Genomic DNA, 26,747 nt, shown 5'->3' with positions numbered 1-26,747 from the left:
ATTCACTTCTCTAGATTCAATACTCAGACCCTAATTTTTAAACTATTTCGTATCAAAATTTTCATTGTTGCTAAACTTTGCAGAAAATCATCAATTTACACTCTCACCAGCATTCTATAAAAGGTCTCACTAAATTATTGCTGAAATTTTTAAAGCTCTCCCAAACATCACATACCATTGTTTAAATTTGCAAAAGCTTAGCAATGCCAGCATCCCTATTTTAAGAGTCCTGGCTACTCTGCAAGGCAGATGGTGCCCCAAGTGCACCCATGTGGGAGGTGATGGATTAGAGCTCCTGGCTTCTGCTTGGCCCAGTGCTGGCTGTTGCAGCCATTTTTGGGGAGTGAACCAGTAGATTGGAAGATGCCCCCCTCATTTTGTCTATTGCTTCCTTCCTCCTTATTCTTCCTTTCAAATAAGTATGCAAAGGGGCGGGGGGGGGGGGGGAGGCTTAAGGGCCCGACTACATTGTGGCCCAGCAGTTTAAGCCAGAGCCTATCACACTGGCATCTATGAGTGCTAGTTCATGTCGTGATTACTCCACTTCTGATCTAGCTCCCTGCTAATGTGCCTGGGAAAGTAGCTGAAGATGGCCCAAATAGTGGGCCTCTGCTACCATGTGAGACGTGTGGTCTTCCAGGCTCCTGGCTTCAGCCTTGCCCAGTCCCAGCTGTTGCAGCCATTTGGGGAGTGAACCAGCAGATGGAGAATGTCTCTAAACCTCCCTTAAAATAATCTAAAGAAAAAGGTTTAACAATTATTACTATTTATTATTTACTTTTGGCTATTTTCCTCCACAAACTGAATTCATATGCCCTCCCTAAGTATACTGTATTGGTTGTAAATATTAACATACACCAAGTTACTCAGAATTCCTATAATTTTTTGAATGTTTTTTTTTTCCTTATTTCTAGGCAAATGGACTGTGCATTTGAATTATACGATCGGTCCCTTACTATCAGAAAAACCTGTTAGCTGTATGTATCAGCACAGGCAGACGAGTAATACTTCTTGTCTAACCCAATCCAAATGCACATTTTAGTTTGCAACTGAGCAAAAATCAACCTTAGAAGGGGCCAGCGCTGTGGCTCACTGTGGCTCAGTGGGTTAATGCCCTGGCCTGAAGCGCCAGCATCCCATATGGGCGCCAGTTCGAGACCCAGCTGCTCCACTTCCAATCCTGCTCTCTGCTATGGCCTGGAACAGCAGTAGAAGATGGCCCAAGTCCTTGGGCCCCTGCACCCACATGGGAAACCCAGCGGAATCTCCTGCCTCCTGGCTTCAAGATCGGTGAGCTCCGGCTGTTGCAGCCAATTGGGGAGTGAACCATTGGATGGAAGACCTCTCTCTCTTTGTATAACTCTGACTTTCAAATAAAATAAATGTCTTTAAAAAAAAAAAAAAAAAAAAAGCTGGCACCACGGCTCCTTTCTAGTCCTGGTCAAGGCGCCGGATTGTGTCCCGGTTGCCCCTCTTCCAGGCCAGCTCTCTGCTGTGGCCTGGGAAGGCAGTGGAGGATGGCCCAGGTCCTTGGGCCCTGCACCCCATGGGAGACCAGGAGAAGCACCTGGCTCCTGCCTTCGGATCAGCGCGGTGCGCCAACCGCGGCGGCCATTGGAGGGTGAACCAGTGGCAAAGGAAGACCTTTCTGTCTCTCACTGTCCACTGGGCCTGTCAAAAAAAAAAAAAAAAAGATTAAAGAGTTTAAGAGAAAGACCTCTGAACCAAGCAGCCCAGGAATCCAGGAATCCAGGCTTCACAAATGCTCACCTATGTTATCACAGGTGACTTGAGTGCTACAAGTACTCACTGATAAAATGGAGAAGTGGCAGTAGGGTACTTACCCTTGGTCATTAACACAGCTGAGACAAGAATGGCAAATAGTCCCTGGCATAGACTGTTTGCTACCTGCTTTATAGCTGTGCATACTCAAGTGCTTTAATTTTAGCTATCAGCAACGTGGAAATTGTTTCTCCTTTACCATCACACCAGTATTGCTGGTATGGCAGACTGTCATTCCAAGGCTTTTCTTCCAATTTTTTTTTGTTGTTGTTGTTGGCCACATAACCACACAACTGTGGACTACATACTTCCCATCTTTCCTTTCAACTAAATCATGAAATGTTAATTCCACCTTCCAGCCCTGGAAGCTGTCCTAACCACCTCTCCTGTTTCCTCGGGTTGGAGGAAGAGCGCCAGAGCCAACAGCTCTGGACTCAGAATCAGCTACCCTCTCAACAGTGGGGGAAGCTGAATCCGGGGAGGCCTAGAGGAACTTCCTGAACCTGCCTCGAATTTGAAAACCTGTCTTTAAGTTTCAATTCCCTGGTAGCAAACACCCCAGCCCCAGGGCGCTTCTGCCTAAGGATCATTAAGGTGGTACAATAGGAGTCACTAAGACCCTTTTGCATCACAACACCCCACCCCTTGCCTGCTCATCCACTCTGTACCATCTGCTCTGTACCTCAGCTATATATACACCTCCCTTTTACAATAAAGTGAGACCCTGCTTGACTGGGCTCCACACCGGGTTTGGGGAAGGCTGGGTGGTGAGTGGTGCACTTTCCCCTCCTCGGTCAAGGCAAGCTGCGGCAGCCTGCTTAATTCTCCGGCGGTGGCGAGGAACAGTCACCGCACTCAACTAAGGCAAAATTGCTCTACTCTAGACAGGTACCACTAAGAAAAGCAAACAGCTATTTTACTAAAGCCAGTGTTTCCTGAGGGGTTCTTGGTAATACTTCCTCATCTGTAGCCTACTATGCCTAGCAACTAACCTAAGATGAGCACTGCAGACATAAAATAGACAATGTGGAAAAAAGGGGGGAGGGAAGTCAGCAAGCAGCTTGAAACTGTATTTTAATGTAGCTAGAGATATCCAATAACCGTAATTTTAAGTAGAAAAAATATCCCTTTTTCTTGACTTACAGCATCAGTAGCACAAGAAAGGAATGTTTCTGCTTTGGTTTAGAAGTGGTAACAATCTTGATGGAACTGAAGACAATTTCACATATGTGGAATTTAGAAGTCTGAAAGCACATGACACAGTTCCAGAAGAACAAGTTTACTTTTATCTGTTTATGCTGATATTGAAATACTAGAATATACTCAGGTAATATACAGTTTAGAAAATCAAGTAAGGAATCCAGATTAAACCGCTCTTGAATTAAGCACAGCACACACTGTAAGTTTTAGGAAAGAACACACATTAACAAAAAAAACACCAGCAAACCCAAATTCAAGTTTAGTGTTTTTAAGAGATTTATAAAAAGCATGCTCTATCAGCACACAAGTTTTTCTTAGTAACTTAACAGATGTACTTCTGTCTGCTTCTGAACAGCAAGGAGTAAGAACCTGAAAAGACGTATGATGTCAGAAGAGTACCATTTCAGAAACGTACTCCATGGGATTTATTCTCATTTTATCTTTGCAGAAGGAAGGGGAGAAAGCAGAGGTGGCAATATGGTCGCACTGTTTAAGGAAAAGCTTGCATAGGAAGATAATGGCTCACTCGTAGGAAATAACTCATGAATAACTTTGGCTCTCAATTATGTTACAATTTGACGATGGGTCAAGAAATCACACTCCCCTCATATCAAGTAATTCAAATCTTAACACTCTTCAACACATGGAGGTGAATACCACAAGATGAACTCTTAACTGTGATAGACTGAATACGCAAGGGGATCCCTTCTTCTAATGTCTTCAGATAAAAAGATTTTGCCAGAAAATCACTTCACCAGGTGACCTTGTGCCAAGTATGAAACCACAGCTGTTAAGGGCATTACTCTACAATCACTGTATATATTACATATCAAATTAAACCCAGCATAAATATGCTTGCACAATTACAATGTAAATAAGGACAGTTGTGCGGTTGCTAGTGAAAAATCTTCTTGAGCTCAAGATGATTATAAGGAAAAATATGACAAACAGAAAATGGACACAGAGTTTGGAAGTTTCTGATCAGGAAAGCTAATTTTAAACACAGAAATATAACAAGAAAAGTACTCCTGTATTTTATCTGTGGAAATAATATGAAGCATTTATTTGATATATTGGACAAGAACAGAGCTAAGTAGCCCAACACTAGTGCAGCATTACAAAAGACTATCCCCTCACCGCAGTGTGAGATTTCCGTGTAATCTGCTCACGGGTGCGTGGCATGTAAAACATGGTAAGACTGCCGCTGCCTGCCAAGTGCTTCCAGTGCCTACCCAGGTCCTACAGAAATACTGGTGGTCCCAAGTTTTATTGAAATAAATCACTTTATTTTTGAAAAATAAAGCATTTAAGGACAAATCAAAATGCCTCAGTAACCATGTATCCAACTAAACCTTCATCTATTTAAATGAGTTATATATGCTGCCAACTACTAACCTTTATTTCACTCACACTAGAGCAATAAATCTTCTGTACTTATGTATCTTCCTCGCCCAATTATTCAAAGGAAAAAAACTCAAAATGATTAGCAAAGAAAAATGGAGGAATTAACACCCTTTTTAATGTGTTTTAAACATTTTTAAGGTTTAAAAAGTTTGAAGTTTGTAATTCCTAGTAGGAAAACATTATCTGAGTGAATACCCTAATGACAAACCACTGTCAAATGTTTCAGCTGCATTTGGTGCAGAGGGGTAGGGATTATCTTCAAAGCACCCCAGCTCTCTGATGAGAAGGTCAGAGGTACACTGGTTTGTATTATTGCGACATCCATTAGGTGATCTGGGCTGCTTTTCCTTCAGCAAGGGCTTTGTCAGAAGAGCATTATGCTTGACCTCCAAATTTGGCGGACAATTTACTGATAAGATTCATAACCTTGGGGTTACTCTGGTATTTCGACATATTTGCAGGGTTCTGGGCCACATCCTGGAAAGCCACCATAACTTCTGGATCCTGAAAAAAAAAGGAGGGAGGGGTGGAGAGTTGGTTTCTCGTTTAGATTTTTTTTTTTTTTTTTTGAAAGGCAGAGGAAGACAGTGAGAGAGAGAGAAAGAGTTATAGACAGTGAGAAAGAGACAGAGAGAAAGGTCTTCCTTCCATTGGTTCACTCCCCTAATGGCCGCCATGGCCGGCACTGTGACAATCTGAAGCCAGGAGCCAGGTGCTTCTCCTGGTCTCCCATGCGGGTGCAGGGCCCAAGGACTTGGGCCATCCTCCACTGCCCTCCTAGGCCACAGCAGAGAGCTGGACTGGAAGAGGAGCAACTGGGACTAGTATCTGGCACCCCAACTGGGACTAGAACCTGGGGTGCCGGTGCCGCAGGCGGAGGATTAGCCTAGTGAGCCACAGCGCCAGCCTCTCTTTCAGATTTTTAAAAAGTGTCTTGTTTGGGGAACAGGTTTATTATTCTATTGCCAGCTGTTCAGACGTGCAATTCCATCATTGTTAAATCAGCTGGGGGTTAGGCACCTTCCTGAGGTATAAATATTAATGCATACTTCAAAACAGTAAAGCTCAGCTGTGCCACTTGAACTGGAAAATGAAAATACAGTATGTCCAATTTGATGCAAGAAGACAAATGGGTGCAGTTACCCACTATTACTGGACTTCCTATAAGCCACTTTTAACAATTTAACCTACTCGAGGCGACCTCTGTGTGCCAGCGGGTTAAGCCGCCACCTGAACTGGCACCATATAGGTGCAGCACCATATAGGTGCTGCTCTACTTCCTAAATAACTCCCTGCTAATGCACCTGGGAAAGCAGAAGATAGCCCAAGTGCTTGGGCCCTGTACCCACGTGGGAGACTAGCAGAAGCTCCTGGCTCCTGGCTTTGGCCTGGCCCAGCCCTGGCTGTTGCAGCCATCTGAGAAGTGAACCAGTGGATCAAAGACCTCTCTCTCCCTCCTCTGTCACTCTGCTTTTCAAATAAATAAAAAGTAGAATTTTAAAACAAACAATAAAACTTACTCATTCTGAAAAAATGAAGTTGTCACACCTGCAAAATTAACTATCTGGCAACTGGTAAGAAAACAATGGCTGGGGCTGGCGTTGAGCGAAGAGGGTAAAGCTGCCACCTACAACACCAGCATCCATATGGAGGCTGATTCAACTCTCAGCTGCTCCACTTCCCATCTAGCTCTCTGCTAATGGCATGGGAAAAGCAGTGGAGGATGGCCCAAAATTTGAGCACTTGCCATCCATGTGAGGGACCTGGAGGAAGCAACTCGCTTTGGCCTGGCCCAACCCCAGGGCCTTGCAGCTATGTGGGAAGTGAACCAGTGGACTTTCCCTCTCTGTAACTCTTTTAAATAAATCTTAAAAACAACAACTGAAAACCAACAATGACTGAGAATGACCTCTACTCCACCAAGAACTATCAAAGAAATACCTTAAATATAATAACAGGGAGAGCAGCACTGTGGCATAGCACATAAAACTGCTGCCTGGAGTGCCAGCATCCCATATGGCCTCAAGTTCAAGACCTGGCTGGCTCTACTTCCAATCCAGCTCTCTGCTATGACCTGGGCAAGCAGTAGAAGACGGCCCGAGTGCTTGGGCCCCTGTACCCTCAGTGCAGGTAAGAAGCTCCTGGCTCCTCATCAGCCCAGCTCTGGTGGTTATGGCCATTTGGGGAGTGAACCAGTGGATGGAAGATCTCTCTCTGCCTCTGTGCCTTTCAAATAAATAAATCTTTAAAAAAATATATAAAATAGGCCAGCGCCGTGGCTCAACAGGCTAATCCTCTGCCTTGCGGCGCCGGCACACCGGGTTCTAGTCCCGGTTGGGGCGCTGGATTCTATCCCGGTTGCCCCGCTTCCAGGCCAGCTCTCTGCTGTAGCCCGGGAAGGCAGTGGAGGATGGCCCAAGTGCTTGGGCCCTGCACCCCATGGGAGACCAGGAGGAAGCACCTGGCTCCTGCCATCAGATCAGCGCGGTGCGCCGGCCACGGCGCGCCGGCCACGGCAGCCATTGGAGAGTGAATCAACGGCAAAGGAAGACCTTGCTCTCTCTCTCACTGTCCACTCTACCTGTCAAAAAAAAATTATATATTTATATAATATAAAGTTCAAAGATCTTACCTGCATGGCTGCAAGAACCTCTGGATCACTAAGGATTTCATTGAGGCCAGGCATTCCTGCCATTCCAGGCATGGCCCCTCCCATTCCAGGCATTCCTCCAGGAAAGTTACCAGGCATCCCCCCAGGAAAGCCACCTGCAAGAATAATCACAGTGTACAGAGACCAGAGGTACTCTCCAATAGCCTGACACACACACGTGCGTACAGAGAACCAAAGTGTACAGAGACCAGACACACTCTCAGTCTGACACACACACACACGTGCGTACAGAGAACCAAAGTGTACAGAGACCAGACACACTCTCAGTCTGACACACACACACACACGCGTACAGAGAACCAAAGTGTACAGAGACCAGACACACTCTCAGTCTGACACACACACACACACACGCGTACAGAGAACCAAAGTGTACAGAGACCAGACACACTCTCAGTCTGACACACACACACACACACGCGTACAGAGAACCAAAGTGTACAGAGACCAAACACACTCTCAGTCTGACACACACACACACACACACATGGGTACAGAGAACCAAAGTGCACAGAAACCAAACGTACTCCTCAAATAGTCTGACACACACACACAGGCGCATATAGAGAACCAAAGGGCCACTGAATTTCTAACTTCTAATTTTCTCTCAAAAATAAGGCTGTAAATGAGACTTTACTAACCTTCTGGATTCATGTTTTCCTAATAAAACTGCCAAACAGTCTGGCGCCGTGGCTCACTAGGCTAATCCTCAGCCTGCAGCGCCAGCACCCCGGGTTCTAGTCCCGGTTGGGGCACTGGATTCTGTCCCGGTTACTCCTCTTCCAGTCCAGCTGTATGCTGTGGCCCGGGAGGGCAGTGGAAGATGGCCCAGGTGCACCCGCATGGGAGACCAGGAGAAGCACCTGGCTCCTGGCTTCAGACTGGCACAGTGCCAGCTCTGACAGCCATTTGGGGGTGAACTAACGGAAGGAAGACCTTTCTCTGTCTTTAACTCTGCCTGTCCAAAAAACTGCCAAGCAAAATGATGTTAAAGAAGGCAACAAGGGGCTGGTGCTGTGGCACAGTAGGTTAATACTTTGCCTGCAGCGCTGGCATCCCATATGGGTGCCGGTTCGAGTCCTGGCAGCTCCTCTTTCAATCCAGCTGTCTGCTATGGCCTGGGAAAGCAGTGGAATATGGCCCAAGTGCTTGGGCACCTGCCTCCATGTGGGAGACCTAGAAGCAGCTCCTGGTTCCTGGCTTTGGATTGGCACTGTTCCAGCCATTGTAGCCATTTGGGGAGTGAACTGGGAGACTGAAGACCTCTCTGTCTCTCCCTCTCACTGTCATTAACTCTTACTTCTCAAATAAGTAAAAATCTTTAAAAAAAGCAACAGTCCCTCTGAACTGTAAAATTGTCAGTCATCTTGATCTTTTATATCTACTCCTCAATTTTTAAGATTTTTACTTGAAAGAGTTACACAGAGAGAAGGAGAGGGAGAGAGAAAAAGAGAGAGAAAGGAGGTCTTCCACCCACTGGTTCACTCCCCAAATGGCTGCAATGGAATGATTGGAGTTGCACTGATTCAAAGCTAGGAGCCAGGAGCTTCTTCCAGGTCTCCCATGTGGGTGCAGGGGCCCAAGGACTTGGGCTATCTTTTGCTTTCCCAGGCCACAGCAGAGAACTGGATCGGAAGTGGAGCAGCCAGGAGTTGAACCGGCGCCCATATGGGATACTAGCACTGTAGACAGCAGCTGTATCTTCTATACCACAGTGCTGGCCCAAGGGCCCCCTTTTTGAAGATTTTTATTTATTTATTTGAGAAGTAGAGTTACAGTGAGAGGGAGAGACAGAGAAAAAGGTCTTCCTTCCGTTGGTTCACTCCCCAAATGGCCTTAACAAGCCGGAGCTGTGCCAATCTGAAGCCAGGAGCCAGGTGCTTCTTCATGGTCTCCCCACATGGGTGCTGGGGCCCAAGCACTTGGCCATCCTCTACTGCCCTCCCAGGCCACAGCAGAGAGCTGGATCGAAGAGTAGTAGCCAGGACTAGAACTGGCGCCCATATGAGATGCCAGTACATACTCCTCATTTTTGAACAGTATCCTTTTTAAAGATAATTCATACAAGTTTACTTTAAATTCTGACTATATCCACTGCAGAGCAGTTATTCCTTCAAGAACTACCTAAAATGCTTTTTATGAAATTTGTGGATTTCTCATTTTTCCCAATGATAATCAACATTTCGGAAATGAAAGTAGAAACCCACTTTTTCTTTACAGACACTGTTCTAATAAACAGTATTTAATTCTTCCAGTATAGTCAGATAATAAACCCAAATTATTTCCCGTTCTATTTCTTTACTACCATAAACGTGCATCTCCATTGGCAATATTCTGGAATTCATTATGCTAAATATAGGGGCATCCTGAAGGGAAAGACAAGTAATACTAATGTATTCTGCAAGATCAACAACTACCACATGTATGTAGTGTCACAGTAATACAGTCATTTACACCAGGCTCCACAATAATTCACACATGCCTGTAACTGTCAAAAGTGAATGAAATCTAGGCAGACCTGAAAACAACTTCAGGATTACCTACTGACTACTGACTGCAGGCTTTGAAAAATTAATTCCTACTGTTAAACAAGCAGTTCAAGGTTTTTTAAATCTTGATAATAAAAAGTACATAACAATCATCTCTAGTACTATTCCACAATTGTTTGGAATTGTTTTCAACAATTTTCCTTTTACTTGAAAGCCGAGTAGGACTGGGGTGGGCAACGACATTAAGACAAACATCCTAAATGGCCACAACAGCTGGGGTAGCCAGGAGCCCAGAACTCATGTGTAGCAGGGACCCAAGTACTTCAGTCATCACAGCTGCCTCCCAAGGTGCGCATGAGCAGGAAGCTGGGGTCAGAAAGGGAGCCAAAACTTGAACCCAGGCCCTCAGATACGGGATGTGGACATCACTAGTGGCTTCTTAACTGCTGTGTCACCAAACACTCAACCCTAGTGGTCATTTTTTAAAAACAAAGGTACTTGACAATAAGATTATTTCTATTTTAAATAAGAAATAAGCTAGGAACTAAAATTTATTTTCTTGCCTTTTCTTAAAACAGCATCAGGGGCCTGTTTTGTGGCACAGCAGGTGAAGCTGCTGCCTGCGATGCCAGTATCTATCCATGAGCACTGGTTTCAGCCCCAGCTGCTCTGCTTCTCATCCAGCACCTACTGTGTCTGAGAAACCAATGAAAGATGGTCCACATACTTGGGCCTAACCATACCCAAGAGAGAGCCAGATGGAGCTTTTAGTTCCTAGCTTTGACCTGTTTCAGCCCTGAGTATTGTGGCCATTTGAGGAGTGAACCACAGGATGAAACATCTCTCTGGGGCCAGCGCCGTGGCTCACTTGGTTAATCCTCCGCCTGCAGTGCTGGCATCCCATATGGGTGCCGGTTCTAGTCCCAGTTGCTCCTCTTCCAGGCCAGCTCTCTGCTGTGGCCCGGGAGGGCAGTGGAGGATGGCCCAAGTGCTTGGGCCCTGCACCCGCATGGGAGACCAGGAGGAGGCACCTGGCTCCTGGCTTCGGATCGGCGCAGCACCGGCCGTAGCGGCCATTTGGGGAGTGAAGCAACAGTGGGAATATCTTTCTGTCTCTTTCTCTCTCACTGTCTAGAACTACCTGTCAAAAAAAAGGGGAAAAAAAAAAAAAAAAAAAAAAAAAAAAGAAACATCTCTCTGTTGGTATGCCTTTCAAATAAGTAAATAAATCTTAAAAAAAGTATTTTTTAACAGAATTCCCATTCTATCCAGTGCACTATCTTCATGAATATCACTGTATAAAGCAGCAAAAATTCCATTATCCAGTGCAGAAATACTTAATTACACCATAACAACTTATTTATTTACATATAATAAAACACATTGTTCAAGCTCCCATAAATAATAAAAAGTATAGAATGCAGGGGCAAGCAGTTAAGACTGGTTAAGATGTCCGTATTCTGGAGATGGCGCCATGGCTCACTTGGTTAATCCTCCGCCTGTGGCGCTGGCATCCCATATGGGCGCCAGGTTCTAGTCCCAGTTGCTCCTCTTCCAGTCCAGCTCTCTGCTGTGGCCCGGGAGGGCAGTAGAGGATGGCCCAAGTGCTTGGGTCCTGCACCCACATGGGAGACTGGGAGGAAGAACCTGGCTCCTGGCTTCAGATCAGTGCAGCTCTGGCCATTGAGGCCATTTGGGGAGTGAACCAACGGAAGGAAGACCTTTCTCTCTGTCTGTCTCACTGTCTAACTCTCCCTGTCAAATAAAAAATTAAAAAAAAGAAAAAGAAAAAGAAAAAAAAGATGTCTGTATTCCCTGTCAGACCACAGGGATTCAAAATCCATTTCAGGCTTCTAACTCCAACTTCCTGCTAATGCAGACTCTGGGAGGTGGTGGTGATGGCTGCAGTAACTGGGTCCCTGTCATTCACATCAGAGATAGTGGCTCTTCTCCTTGGCCAGCCCCAGCCATTGTGGGCATTTGTGGAGTAAACAAGCAGATGGGAAGTCTCCCTCGCAATTTAATACAACTCAAACTGTTGTTTGAAAGGGAAGAAAACACTAGTCTCACTAACATAAAGTTTCTAATGGAAACAAACCTTGCTAGTGTTCTAGGAACTTATGTTACCAAATACATTTGAATTTAGATTACTCTACTCTCTTTTGCTCCATCTCCAAATCAGAATACATCTTAATTATTTACAGGGCCAGAGCTGCAGCATAGCGCGTAAAGCCGCTGCCTGCAGTGCTGGCATCCTATTTGAGTGCTAGTTCAAGACCCGGCTGCTCCACTTCCAGTCCAGCTCTCTGCTGTGCCCTGGGAAAGCAGCAGAAGATGGCCCAAGCCCTTGGGGCCCTGCATTTGCATGGGAGACCTGGAAGAAGCTCCTTGCTTCGGATCAGCGCAGCTCCAGCCGTTACAGCCAACTGGGGAGTGAACCAGCCGATGGAATGACCAACCTCTCTCTGCCTCTCTTTCTCTGTGTAACTCTTTCAAATAAATAAATCTTTAAAAAAATTATTTACAACAGTAACAGCCTTAATTTTTCTTTAAATGTACCTGGAAAAGAGCCATACTGAGCTCCTGATTGTCGTCTGGCTTCTTCCTCCTTTAATACAAAAAAGAAATAAATTACATAGTAAGAGAAAAAGTGATGTCCTCCCTTAACATATCTATCAAAAATCTCTTTAAAAAGTTGTAAAATAAGCTAGTAAAGGACTTAACAAGAATAACACATTTCAATTCACAATACTGAATAATAAATTTTCTGATTAGGTCCACATTGAGTATTAATGAGCAGTGATTTTAGGGAGAGTACTTTACCCTAGAAAATGAACAAAACTGGAGAAGTAATTTACAGTAATGATATGCCCTGTAAAATTTTAAACTTCATATTTTTAAAACGTCAAACTAAAGGACAAGACTTATTACTAAGACTGCTATGACATTTGTATCAGATGTTCATCTTTTCTACATTTTCCCTAACAAAACTCTAAGAAACTTTACAGATTTGTTTTTGGCGTTTTATAAAGACAAAAGGGAGGATAAAAACTTACCCCACAGCCAAATATAATACTATTAACGAGCTAAACATAAAAATTACTTTAAAGATTACAAACCATAACCTTAAAAATAAAAAATGATGTTTAATAAATAAAAAAACGGTGCTGGCACTGTGGCTCACTAGGGTAATCCTCCACCTGCGACACCGGCATCCTATATGGGTGCCGGGTTCTAGTCTCGGTTGCTCCTCTTCCAGTCCAGCTCTCTGCTGTGGCCTGGGAAGGCAGTGGAGGTTGGCCCAGGTGCTTGGGCCCCTGCACCTGCATGGGAGACCAGGAAGAAGCACCTGGCTCCTGGCTGGTGCAGTACCGGCCGTTGCAGCCATTTGTGGGGGTGAACCAATGGAAGGAAGACCTTTCTGTCTCTCTTTCTCTCTCACTGTCTATAATTCTACCTGTCAAACAAATAAAAATCTAAAAAATAAATAAAATAAAAAAACCTAGGTGTTAATGTTATGAAATTATACTACAGCATTACATCTTTCATTCAACAACGCTAGAAACACATAAGTGAAAATTGATAGAATAAACCTAGAAAGTAAATACAGGCAAAAACTGGCAGCAATTTAAGAGCAGGAACAATATTACAAAGGGATTGGGGATAATCCTTTTTGTAATTTCTATATACAACAGGACTTTATAACTAAACATATGAAATCTATTTTTAATACCTATGAACCTATAGTTGGAACAGGAGAAATCATGAAACTCATAAGGCAAGCATTCTCAAAAAAACAAATACTATTGCCAAATTTTTAATTACTTGACCAGGAAGAATTCCTGATTTTAGATGAACATGAACAAGAATTTAAGATGGTAAAATACAAGTTCATTTAAAATCTGAAGATTTAAAAATATCTCCACAGAAACCAGACACAGTTAAGAGAAAGACTTTTAAGTAGTATCCTCACTCTACAGAACTGCAGTCTGCATTAAATACAGGAGCAAGGACTCAAAACAGTATCCTGAAAGCTCCACGTCTACTGCATCTGCCTTTCCATCACAGCTAAACTCCAGAAACGTTACCCTCTGGGCTCGCTCATGCTCTTCTCGAGCCTTCTTAACTCTTTCCATTCTTTCTTTGATCTCTCGTTCTTCACGTTTTCGCTCATACTTTCTCCGATGTTCTGCAATTTTCTGGGCCTAGATAGAAAGAGCCATAGAAAATTAAGTCTGCTCCAAAAGTAGTAAGGTCAACTGACAGCTTTGGTAAGAGTTCCTTTTCTGGGGGCCGGTGCTGTGGCGTAGCAGGTAAAGCTGTTGCCTGCAGTGCCGGCATTCCATATGCGCGCTGGTTTAAGTCCTGGCTGCTCCATTTCCAATCTAGCTCTCTGCTATGGGAAAGCAGAAGATGGTCCAAGTGCTTGGGCCCCTGAACCCATGTGGGAGACCTGGAAGAAGCTCCTGGTTCCTGGCTTCGTATAGGCTCAGCTCCAGCCATTGCAGCCATCTGGGGGAGTGAACCAGCAGATGGAAGACACCTTCCTCTCTGCCTTTCAAATAATTAAATACATCTTTGGAAAAAAAAAAACACATACAAAAAAAAAAAAAAAAAGATTCCTTTTCTGGGGACTGGTCCTCTGGTGTAACAGGTAAAGTGGTGCTGGCATCCCACACTCATGGGTACTGGTTTGAGTCCTAGCTGCTCCACTTCTGATCCAGTTCTCTGGTAATGTGACTAGGAAAGCAGCAAAGGAATGGCTCAAGAACTTGGGCCCCTGTACCCACAGGGCTGTCTTGGGAAGTACCCTGGCTCCTGGCTTTGGACTGACCCAACTCTGGCCACTGGGGCCATTTGGGGAGTGAACTAGCAGATGGAAGACATCTCACTCTCTGTAACTCTGCCTTTCAAGTAAGTAAATTTTAAAAATAAACAAACAAAGGAGAAAAAAAAACTAAGGGGGAAAAAAAGAAAACCACTTGATACAAACTTAGGCTTTAACAAGACCAATCTCAACTGTACAAAGCATTGTTAAAAAGATTCTAGAATGTGAAGTCAGAGACAAAGATTATCAAACAAGTTAACTATGCTCACTCAACATTAGCAAATTCAAATAGCAAGACAACACTTGCTGACAGTTTCTACCAGCTGCATAGTGTTATGGGTGCAGAAGTTATAGCCCAGTGCTGCAGAAGTGATCATCAGTGATTCTGCCATGAGAAGGCGGAGATTGGAGACACAGCTATCTGCCAGTCTTGCTGCTCCATAAAACAGAGGAAGACACACACATACTCTTATCAAATCCCTATGGGGATTAAGGAAAACATATGTAAACACATATAAAAGGCATTAGTATATTGTATGGAGTGCTGTGGATCTCTCATTTATTAGGAGAATAAAATAACTGTAAGGGACTTTACTCAGTTGTTCTTTTAGCTCGTTTGAATTATTATTAAGAGCCTTCCATTCTGGAGTATCTTGTACAACCTGGCTGACTTAGCCTTGTTATGAGAAGGAAAAGAAAATCAACTGAAGTCTCCAGTGGCAATAAGTTAATTCACTAAGACTTCCACTGTGCTAAAACCTTTGGGAACAAATTCCTGGAAGTGTAACTTCCAACAAAGCCGAAGGATTTACCATGTATACTTATAAAAATAATTTTAACTAATTTAGATAGAGATCATCTTAAAATAGAATGTTCTAGGGGTTTGCACTGTGCACAACAGGTACACAGATGCCTGCAATGCTGACATCCCATATGGGCACTGCAACCCCTGGCTGCTCCACATCTGATCCAACTCCCTGCTAACAGGCCTAGGCAGTAATAAAAGATGACCCAAGTGCTTGGATCCCTGCAACACCTGGGAGACCCAGATGGAGTTCCAGGCTCCTGGCTTCGACTACTGTGGCCATTTGGGGAGTGAACTAGTATTCAGAAGCTCCCTCCCCCTCTTGCTCTCTAATTCTGCCTTTCAAATAAATAAACCTCTAAAAGCATGAAACCCAAACCTTTAACAAGCATAAGGCAGAGTGGTTAAAAAAAAAAAAAAGTTGCTCTAGTTTTTGGACTCAGTATTTTTACAAGGTTGAAACAGAACTTCAAAGTGGACGAATATACCTTCAAAGTATGTAAGGACAGCCCAGACTCAAACCTAGGGTCACATTTTGTAGATTTTTTCCCTTCCTGTCCTTGTTGTAACCAGACAGTCTTTCATTTCTGACTTTTTGGTTGTAATTACACTGTGGTCTCACAGCAGCCACTCTACCATACAGCACAAGAAAGGACAGCATGCAGGCCTAACGAGACTTCAGAGCTGAGTAAGCTTCAGTGGTCCCAGACCACAACTTGCAAATGTGTATTTCTTTGCACCTGTTTTTCAGGTAATTTATGGCTGCCAGGGCTTAAGCACCAGAACTATGCAGTATTACAGCCGTGACGACTCCTTGCCCGCCTGTAACATACCCTGGGTTGAACTTCTTTCAGCACTGCACTGGCATCTTCATCATAATCCAGTTTGCAGGCAAGGGCCAGATCATGGGCGGCTTCTTCCCAGTGGCCCAGAAGTCTGAAACAGATTTAAAACGCACTTAGGAGATGTTTACAATACATTCACCTATGTAGCCTGGTGTCTCGCTTCCTTAGAAAACAGGACTGTGGGGGACTGGCACAGTGGCCTAACAGGTTAAGCTGCTGCCTGCTGCTCCAGTATCCTATATAGATGCCAGTTTGAGTCCCGGCTGCTCCACTTATGATCCAGCTCTCTGCTATGGCCTGGGAAAAGCAGCAGCAGATGGCTCAAATGTTTGGGCCCCTGCACCCACGTGGGAGACCTGGAAGAAGCTCCTGGCTTCAGCCTGATTCAGCACTGGCTATTGCAGCCATTTTGGGGAGTGAACCAGCAGATGGAAGACCTCTGTCTGTCCCTCTCTCTCTGTAACTCTGCCTTTCAAATAAATAAAATCCCCCCCTAAAAAAGGGACTGTGACAAGTTTAAGTGGTTAAATAGTCTGTATCATCAATCAATTCAATTAGTTACAGTGCTGATTAACACTACGGAAACTTGAAGGAGTTTAAATTTCCTCTATGACACTGATAAAGCTGCTCTTAGATTAAAAAAAAAAAAAAAAAAAGCTTTAAACACACACACACACTGAAAATTTTAAGAACACCCCTTAAGTTTATGAGTATTCTATTTTAGGGGCCAGCATTCTGGCACAGTGAGTTCAGCAGCAGGCTGCTGTGTGCCATCCCAAATCAAAGCGCTGGTTTGAGTCTCAGCTCTTTTGTCAAAGCATCTGAAAAGCAGATGGTCCAAGTACTTGAGCTACTGCCTCCCAAGTGAGACCCAGAGTAAGTTCCAGGCTCCTGGCTTTGGCCTGGACCAGCCCCAGCCATTGTGGCCATTTGGTGACGGAACCAATGGGTGGAAGATTAATCTTCATCATTACCTTTATCACTCTGCCTTCCAAATAAACAAACTTTTACGTTTAAAAAAATCATATTTTAAGGGTGGGCACTTTGCCTACTGAATAAGATGCCCACATTACAAACCAATACCAGAGTGCCTAGGTCAGTTCTCAGTCTGCTGATTGTAGTTTACTGCTGAAGAGGAATCTGGGCAGTAGGGAGACGGTTCAACTAACTGGGTTCCTGTCTCCCAAGTGGGAGACCTGGATTGTTTCCCACTCCCACCTTCAGCCCTAGGCCAGACTTCTGAGGAACAAACCAATAGATGGAGCTCTCTACAACTCAAATAAATTAAAAAAAAAAAAAAAAAAAAAAGCAAGCATGTAGTTCTAACTTTCAAACACAACAATAACAGGATTAAGGATGGGTCTTTGGCATAATGGTTAAGACACCAGCTGGGACAGCCACATCCCATATGAAAGAACTGGGTTTGAGTCACAGTTCTTGGGTTTCCCATTCAGCTTCCAGCTACTGAGCACTTTGGGAAGCAGAAAATGATGGCTGAAGTACTGCGGTCCCTAACACCCACAGAAGAGACCCAGACTGAGTCCTGGGTTCCTGGGTTCCTGGGTTCAGTCTGGCCCAGCCTCAAATGTTTTAGAGCATTTGGGGAGTTAATCAGTGGACAGACAATATCTGTCTTTGTCTTTCAAATAAAAAATGAAAACAAAAAAATTTTTAAGCACTTAGAAGCAGTATTAACATGACTTATATTTAGAATGCTCTATGTACTATGTACAAGAGAAGGAAAAATAACCTATGTAGGTAAACTATTGAAATAGTGACAAAATGAATCAGAAAGGAAAGGCTGGCAGGGACAGTCAAGAATGGGGTAGAGGAAGACAGCAATGAAACTGAGAGGACTATGGGTATACCTCTGACTCAAATTTGAGTGTTTTATATACTGAAAAAAAATTATATCAGAAAGGATGGAAAGCCCTAAACCTCAATACAAACATCAGTAAGAGGCTAACTTAACTGTATGTATAAACTGACAACAAAAACTGCATTAAAAAAAATTCAAGTAACTCTTAAAACAGGTTCCTTGTAAATCTTAAGTGGGACATATTTTAAGGATAAGAAATGCACCCCCCCCCCCGAAAAAAAAAAATGCCCCCAAACCACACATACTTTAACAGATATTCTGCTTTTGGCTGGCGCCGTGGCTCAATAGGCTAATCCTCCACCTGCGGCGCCAGCACACTGGGTTCTAGTCCCGGTTGGGGTGCCAGATTCTGTCCCAGTTGCCCCTCTTCCAGGCCAGCTCTCTGCTATGGCCCGGGAGTGCAGAGGAGGATGGCCCAAGTGCTTGGGCCCTGCACCCGCATGGGAGACCAGGAGGAAGCACCTGGCTCCTGGCTTCGGATCAGCGCGGTGCACCGGCCACAGTGCGCTGGCAGCGGCAGCTGTTGGAGGGTGAACCAATGGTAAAGGAAGACCTTTCTCTCTGTCTCTCTCACTGTCCACTCTGCCTGTCCAAAAAACCAAAACAAACAAAAAAACAAAACAAAAAAACAGATATTCTTCTTTTAAATATTATAATTATGGGGGGCCGGCATTGTGGCAGGTAAAGCTGCCACCTGTAGTGCCAGCATCCCACATGGGCACCGGTTCGAGTCCCGACTGCTCCACTTCTGATCCACCTCTCTGCTATGGCCTGGGAAAGCAGAGGATGGCCCAAGGACCTGCACCTGCGTGGAAGACCCAAAAGAAGCTCTTGGCTCCTGGCTCCTGGCTCCAGAATGGCGCAACTCCAGCATTGCGGCCAGTTGGGGAGTGAACCAGCAGATGGAAGACTTCTCTTTCTGCCTCTTCTTCTCTGAGTTAACTCTGAATTAAATAAATAAATCTTTAAAGAAAATTATAAAACAATTTTGTCTGTATAACAGCATGTTACAAGTAAGCACATTACTGGGGACAAGATTTGACTGTGGAAGAACAGTGTCAAAAACACAGAGAAGTCCAGTGTTGTGATGTACCTTTCTGTATCTGGGTTAAATCCTCCAGTTTATTTTCCCATTTCCCTGATTTTTTCAGGGATCCTTGAGATGACTAAAGTAGTTTCAGACTACTATACTCTCTCTTCCAGAATATATTGGTTGTTCAATGTGAAGCTTCAAAGAGAAAGTCCGAAAGTAAGAAAAATCTGTAAAGGACACTGATACAAGGTTATTTTTTCTTGGAACTGATTTTCAGATTAAAAAAATTTTACCTTACACTTGGCTATATGTGGTGAAAATTATTAATTTAGATTAAAGAAGTGAAAAGAATATTTTCTTATTTGTTCTTTATATTCTCTCCAGTCTCCATACTGAGTACATATGACACTTTGAAATGAAGTCCTTAGGCATTTTCCCCTCCAAACGAAGCATATTAAAAACATCACATTTAAATTTTAAAAGTTCTGAAAATCTCCGTTATTACCTGTGTGCTTTCCCTCGCCACTTGTAAGGCTGAGCCGAATCAGGATTTATGTCAATGGCTCTGTCACAGTCTCGGATGGCGGCATTTGGCTTCTGTAATTTGACGAAGACACTAAGAGATATATTAAAAATATTCATTTCAAACTATAAAATAAAACCTTTGAGATCATAACAGAAGCAATTTTATTTAAACAAATGAGCAAGAATGACTCCCCAGCACAGCACAGAGCTGGCTGTTTAGAGCTCTCACCTTGCTCTCTTGGCGTACAGAATGGCCAAGCGAGGATTCAGCTTGATGGCATCTGTGAACAGGTCGATGGCTTTCTGCAGTTCACCTGAAGTGAAACAACAGGTACTGAGTAGACAAAGTAGGGAGTGGCAGTGCACGTAGCAGGTAAAGCTGTCACCTGGGGCACTGGCATCCTGGATGGGCACTGGTTTGTGTCCCAGCTGCTCCACTTCTGATCCACCTCCCTGCTAATGGCTTGGGAAAAGCAGTGGAGAACGGCTAAAGTGTTTGAGCCCTTAGCAACCATGTGGGAGACCGGAAAAAGATCCTGGTTAGGCCTGCCCTAGTGCTGGCTGTTGCGGCCATTTCTTTTTGTAACTCTTTCAAAATAAATTTTTAAAAGAGGATAAAAATTAAGAAAAATTTTTGATCTCTTTTCCAATTGAAGTGTTTTAAATTCTTTTAGTTATAAAAAAGCCTAATGTTTTCTCTCTGTCTCTCTCTCTATATATATATCACAATATTAGCTCTTTAAAGCAAACCTTGAAGAACTCCCTCTGCTTCCCCGGTGTGTCAGCAGGAAGCCACACTGGAAGCAGGACTACGTCCCAGGCACTCTCATATGGAATGTGGGTGTCCCAAGCAGCAGCTTGACCCACCATGCTCCAAAGCCCACCACTGTTTTGTCTTTATGTATATTTTCATTTTACTTGAAAGGCAACGACAGAGAGATAATCCAACTACTGGTTCACCCCTCAAATGCCCCAAACAATTGGTGTTGGGCCAATTCTTAGCCAGGAGCCTGGGATTCAATCCAAGTCTCCCAGAGTCCCAAGTCCTTGAGCCATCACCCTCTGCCTTCTCGGGATGCCCATTAGTAGGAAGCTGGAACTGTAAGCAGAGCTGGGACTTGGAGCCAGATCTCTGTTAGTGAATGTGGGCACCAGAAAACCGTTGTGCCAAGCGCCTTTTCCAGAGTTAGTTTATTAGTCAATGAAGTCATTCAACAAACAATACTATAGAATTAGAGCAATTTTTCTTGGGGAAACAAGACAAACATAGAATTTTAAGATGTTTTACCCCCTACCCCTCTTCACTCTTTCAGAGGAATAAATAAAGTGTAAAGACAGACACACTATGACCCAGTCAAGAAAGCAGAGGTTGATGAAGACCAGGATGTGCCCATGCCTTACGGCGCGGTAACCGACGAGCGCTTCCAGCCTCTATTAACAGGAGAAGACGTCGATCTGCTCCAGTGTAAGATACTCAATAAATCTAAATTTTCTTACACTTTCCCACCAGTTAACAGTTCCTGCAGTAGAGAATATGCAGACTACCAAAGTAAGGTAGCAGAGAAAATGAAAAAGACTCACCATCGTTTAGGGCTTCAATGGCAGCCCCTTTCTTCTCATTCGCCTGGTCCATCATCTCCTCAGTTATCTAACAGAGAGAGAAACTCAACTTAGAGGCAGCAGGGGAAGCAATCAGGACCCACATATTTATTTCATTTGTTCTCTAATCTCCAGAGAGCAAAGATGACAATCATTATGACTGACGAGTGAGAAATTATGAACAAAGAACTTTTTACCTTTCACACTAAACAAATTAAACTCCTTAACACTAGAGAATCCTAGACATCACCTTTGCTTCCCTCTACCCCAGCCGATGTGTTCTGTTCTGCCCCAGTTATCTAGTTCCTGCATAGCTATCTGTAAATACTAAAGCCATAAACTCACAAAGAGGTAGCAGTTATTCTCAGCTTGAATCCTGAGAACAGGGTGAGGAACATTTTTTCTGCCAAGGGCCATTTGACTATTTATAACATCATCCCCAAGCCACACAAAATTACCAACTTAAAAATTGACCTGCTACAGATATCCTGAATTTCCAGTCCCACCTGCCCTTGCCTTGACAGGGCCAGAACAAATAGCTTAGCAGGCCTTAGGCAGCTCGAGGGCCACATGTGCCCCAACCCTGCTTTAGAAGAAGAAGATCTCATTCCTTTGTTCCCTTAAATATCTATTGCACACTTATACTAGATAGCCAGAAAAAATACTATACAAGATTGCTCAAAGTACAGTGGCTAATACGAATAAAAACATAGAAGCAAATATCTTTCCTAAAATGCAAAGTTCACCATTGTGCAAAATATTAACTGGAGATGCTGGTTAACTCATTAAGAAAATTCTTTCACAGGCTCAAGAACTGGCAAGCTATTGTATCTAGTAACATAATTCTATAAAATTGTCCCAAATGGGCTCCCACTTGAGTCCTGGCTGCTCCCTGCTAATGTCCTGGGAAAAGCAGTGGAAGATGCCCCAAGTGCATGGGCACCTGGCCACCCCTATGGGAGGCCCGGAGAAGCTTCAAGTTCCTAGCTTTGATCAGGCCCAGCCCCGACCTTTGCAGCCATGTAGTAAAGCAAACCAAAGGATGGAAGACCTCTCTGTCTCTCTGTAAACTCTGAATTCCAAGTCAATAAATAATTCTTTCCTAAAAAATTGTCAGTTATAAAACAACATACATACCCACAAAAGTTCCTCGAACCAGCAAAAATCATTAGTAAATATAATATAAAAATATATTTAGAACATTAACTAAATGTATAAAGTACCGTTTCTAAGACCACAATACTTCCACAGGAGGGGAGGCACCACTAAGTAACATAAAAAACGTTTCAAGAACTTTTAGAATATATGCCATGTTTACAGAAATTATTTTGAATACTTCAATCTACTACCAAGTTTTGTAATAAATTCAAAGCAATTTCAACAAAAATTCCTAGAAGTTTTTGGCAACCTTTGGGAGGCAGGTATTTGGCATAGTCTAAACCTGTTTGGGATGGCATCTTACCACAGTGCCTGGGTTTGAATCCTGGCTCTGCTTCTGCTCCCAGCTTCCTGCTGCATGCTCACTAACGCTCACCCTGAGGAGAAGGGGACTTAAGTACCTGGGTCTTGCTACACATGTAGGAAACCTGGATTGAGCTCTGGGCTCCTGGATTCTGCCTGGCCCAGCCCTGACAGTGTCCGGCAGATCCATCTCTGCTTGCCTGTCTCTCTTTCAAATAAACAAAAATGAATTTTTTTTTTAAGATTAATTAATTTATTTGAAAAGCAGAGTTAGAGAGAGGCAGAGGCAGAGAGAGAGGATCTTCTATCCACTGGTTTATAACCCAGATGGCCACAACAGCCAGAGCTGCACTGATCTGAAGCACTGATAGAGATAAAACTTAGTAGTGAAAAAGGTCGAACATAAATCTAGTCAGGGCTCCAAATGACAGAGAGAACAAGAAAACATTAAAAAACAAAACAAAACAAAACAAAAAAACCAAAAAAACCAAAACCCACAAAACATAAAAAGTTAAAAGTGTTCTAGGGCCAGGGCTGGCACCATGGCATAGCAGGTAAAGCCGGCGCCCACAGCACTTTCATCCCATGTGAGCACTGGTTCTAGTCCCAGCTGCTCCTCTTCTGATCCAGCTCTCTGCTATGGCCTGGGAAAGCAGTAGAAAATAGCCCAGCTCCTTGGGCCCCTGCACCCACATGGGAGACCTGGAAGAAGAACCTGGCTCCTGGCTTTGGATCAGCTCAGCTCCAACCTTTGAGGCCATCTGGGGAGTGAACCAGCAGATGGAAGACCTTGCTCTCTCTCTGCCTCTCTGTGTAACTCTGCCTTTTAAATAAATAAATCTTAGAGCCAAAGAACATTACCGCCCTAGAGTTTAAGATTCCCAATGAATTACAAGTAGGCGATACAAACGTTAGGAATATAAACAGACACACATATAACCAACGATAAACAGAAACTCCTCTGTAAACTTTAACTCTGTAAACTGTAACTCCCCTGTAACTTTTCACAGTGACAGAGTATTCATGTTGCTTATTGCTAATAATCTGTAAGACTGAAAAACATTGTTATTGAAAGACATTTTTAAAATATGTAAATTTTTATTTTATTTTATTTTTTTATTTTTGACAGGCAGAGTGGACAGTGAGAGAGAGAGATAGAGAGAAAGGTCTTCCTTTGCCGTTGGTTCACCCTCCAGTGGCCACCACGGCCGGCGCGCTGTGGCTGGCGCACCGCGCTGTTCCGATGGCAGGAGCCAGGTGCTTCTCCTGGTCTCCCCATGGGGTGCAGGGCCCAAGCACTTGGGCCATCCTCCACTGCACTCCCTAGCCACAGCAGAGAGCTGGCCTGGAAGAGGGGCAACCGGGACAGAATCCAGCGCCCCAACCGGGACTAGAACCCAGTGTGCCAGCACTGCAAGGCGGAGGATTAGCCTGTGGAGCCACGGCGCCGGCCAAAAATATGTAAAAATTAAATACCACATTCATGGACAGCTGACCTGAATGGTTATATCAATATTCTTCCTAAATACTTAGCTATAGGGTAATTCAAGTAGGGAGGTTTAATAATCTGATTCTAAACTTTACATAGAAAAACAAATAGCCAAGAACAAGCAAAATACTCAAGTTTTGGTGTCCCTGTCCTACCAGATAATAGGATTTACTATACAGCAGTATAACAATGTGACATTAGTGTATAGAAAAACTAGGCAAGGCCCCGAACACACCAAACATATATGAGGGTCCTTCAAAAAGAAGCGAAAAATGGGATTGAAAGATGAGCTTAGGGTGGGCACTTGGTCTAGCCGTTAGGATGCCAGCGTTCTGTACCACAGTAACTAAGTTACTTGTCGTTTCAGCTCCTGATTCCACATTCCAATGCAGACCCTCGGAGCAGCAGTAACAGCTCAAGTAATCCAGTTCCTAACACTCACATGGGAGACCTGCTGTAGGCATCTGGGGAATGAGTGGATGGGAGCTTTTTCTCTCAGAAAGCAAAAAACCATGAGCTTATTTTGGGGCAAAAACTTTGAAATCTTTGAAACCAAAAGGCTCATGGATAATGCATACTATGAAGAACCTGGGTATGGATTTTAACTATGCCTACACCATATTTCCAATTTCTTTCTGCTCCCAAATAAACTTACCTACCAACTACATTATTCCAAACTTTTTGAAGCATACAGGAACTGAAGATCATTCTAAAATTTTTCCAATCCTCCCCAGTAAGAAACACTTTCCACCCCCCTCAGAGCTCACTGTTAAAAACAAGAGAACATCAGAGGTAATTCCACCTGGAACACACTTTAGGGGACACTAAAGACCAGTCAAAGAAGAGAAGAAAGATGCAACCTTAAAGGACGCTGTAAAACACAAAGTACAGGGATTTCAGAGAGGAATATTGAAGAATATGCTTAAAAACATGAAAATTCTCCCAAGTATTTTAAGCAATGAAATAAAATGCTCTCCTAAATGCTTTAAGGCAGGTAGAGATTCAAAATGTGTTCTTCCTGGAAAAGCATAAAATAATTGCCACCGGAGGCCTTCACATTTCTTATACTTAGCAGAAGGTTCCTTACCTCTACGTTTTCATCTCCCATTTCCTGAGGCGCATCAGTGTCTGGTTCAATTACACCTTCATTGTCAATTTCTGCCAAGGTGAGAAGATGATGCTAAGAGTTGTGCTGTGCAAAGACAGTAGCCACTAGACACATGGAACAAAAACTGAAGCATTATGGCTACTGCAACTAACAAACTGAATACACAGTTACAATTTAAATGTTCACTGTAAAGTGTTTCCCCACTAAACACAATTTTATTGCTTTGGTAAGACATTTCATTTAAACCAAAACATCACATTAAGGCAGTTATCATCAGATTGTAGTGGACTGTGGGTGTGTGCAGTTTTTAGAATCACACATAAATACACCACTCATTTAGTCAGTGTCAAAAACTTGATTCAGTTCAAATAATTTTCCACACACTGAAACACTATAATGTGCCTTGAAAAATATTTTATGTCAGGGCCAGTGCTGTGGTGCAATGGGTTCAAGCCCTGGCCTGAAGTGCCAACATCCCTATATGGGCACCAGTTCAAGTCCCGGCTGCTCCTCTTCTGATCCAGCTCTCTGCTATGGCCTGGGAAAGCAGTAGAAGATGGCCCAAGTCCTCAGACCCCTGCACCCACGTGAGACCCAGAAGAAGCTCCTGGCCCTGGCTTTGGATCGGTACAGCTCTGGCCGTTGTAGCCATCTGGGAAGTGAACCAGTATGGAAGACCTCTCCCTCTGTCTCTACCTCTCTCTGTAACTCTTTCAAATAAATCAATCTTTTATAAAATTTGTATGCAAGGGCCATTGTCATGGCATAGTGGGTTAAGCCACCACCATTCCATAAGGGTGTCAGTTTGAGTCTCAGCTGTTCTACTTCCAATCCAGCTCCCTGGTTATGTGCCTTAGAAAGCAGTGAAAGATGGCCCAACGTGTTTGGGCCTCTGTGCCAAATGGGAGACCTGAAGAAGCTCCTGGCTTAAGCCTGGACCAGCCATGCTGTGGAAATTTGGGGAATGAACCGGTGGACAGAAGATTTCTCTGTCTCTTCCTCTTTCTCTGTAACTTTTTCAAATAAATTAATCTTAAAAAAAAAATTGCTATCATTGTAGTATAGTGGGTTAAGCTGTTGTCATCTGCAACACTGGTGTCCCATGTGGGTGCCAGTTCGAGTCTAGGCTGCTCCACTTCTGATGCAGGTCCTTGCTAACATGCCTGGGAAAGCAGTGGAGGATGGCCCAAGAGCCTGGGCCCCTGCACTCATGTGGGAAACCCAGAAGAACTCCTGGCTACAGGCTTCTGCTTATACCAGCCCCAGCTGTTGTGGCCATTTTGAGTGATCCAGTGGATGGAAGATCTCTGTCTCTCCTCCCTCTTCTCTGTAACTACCTCTGAAATATACAAATCTTAAAAAAATTTAAAATACATAATGAAACACTAATTTTAATAATTTTCATTTTTAAAAGTAGTAAGGGCAAATTTAATTTTAAAATAAAGACAAACTACTGATGAAGAACTGAGTCCCAAGGCTAGTACTATAACCAAAACAGCGAACTGAAAAGAGGTATCATGCGAGTTACACTCTGAATGTCAACTATAATTTCCCACAACAAAGGAAAACAAAATAACTGTGATAAACATCACTAAATAAAAAATGAATACTGAGATTTGTAGCAAAGAG

At 43.6% G+C, this 26,747-nt stretch overlaps 1 protein-coding gene across 1 annotated transcript in view; it reads right to left on the bottom strand.

Moving 5' to 3' along the window:
• Positions 1–3,234: 3,234 nt before the first annotated feature.
• The window catches only part of ST13 (ST13 Hsp70 interacting protein), a 34,706-nt gene continuing 11,193 nt past the window's right edge, over positions 3,235–26,747 (bottom strand). The window contains exons 4-12 of the mRNA XM_062202795.1: positions 25,098–25,168; positions 21,043–21,109; positions 19,691–19,775; positions 19,442–19,552; positions 16,013–16,115; positions 13,635–13,751; positions 12,106–12,154; positions 7,019–7,152; positions 3,235–4,890 (exon numbers count right to left, since the gene is read on the bottom strand). Of these exons, the coding sequence (XP_062058779.1) occupies positions 4,762–4,890; positions 7,019–7,152; positions 12,106–12,154; positions 13,635–13,751; positions 16,013–16,115; positions 19,442–19,552; positions 19,691–19,775; positions 21,043–21,109; positions 25,098–25,168 (866 nt within the window). The 3' untranslated portion in view covers positions 3,235–4,761. The remainder of the gene's footprint in view (positions 4,891–7,018; positions 7,153–12,105; positions 12,155–13,634; positions 13,752–16,012; positions 16,116–19,441; positions 19,553–19,690; positions 19,776–21,042; positions 21,110–25,097; positions 25,169–26,747) is intronic.

This window comes from Lepus europaeus, chromosome 10 (genome assembly GCF_033115175.1).
Source record: "Lepus europaeus isolate LE1 chromosome 10, mLepTim1.pri, whole genome shotgun sequence".
NCBI lineage: Eukaryota > Metazoa > Chordata > Mammalia > Lagomorpha > Leporidae > Lepus > Lepus europaeus.
The sequence above is the reverse complement of the archived record's forward strand: the minus strand, read 5'-3'. Positions and strand labels throughout refer to the sequence as shown.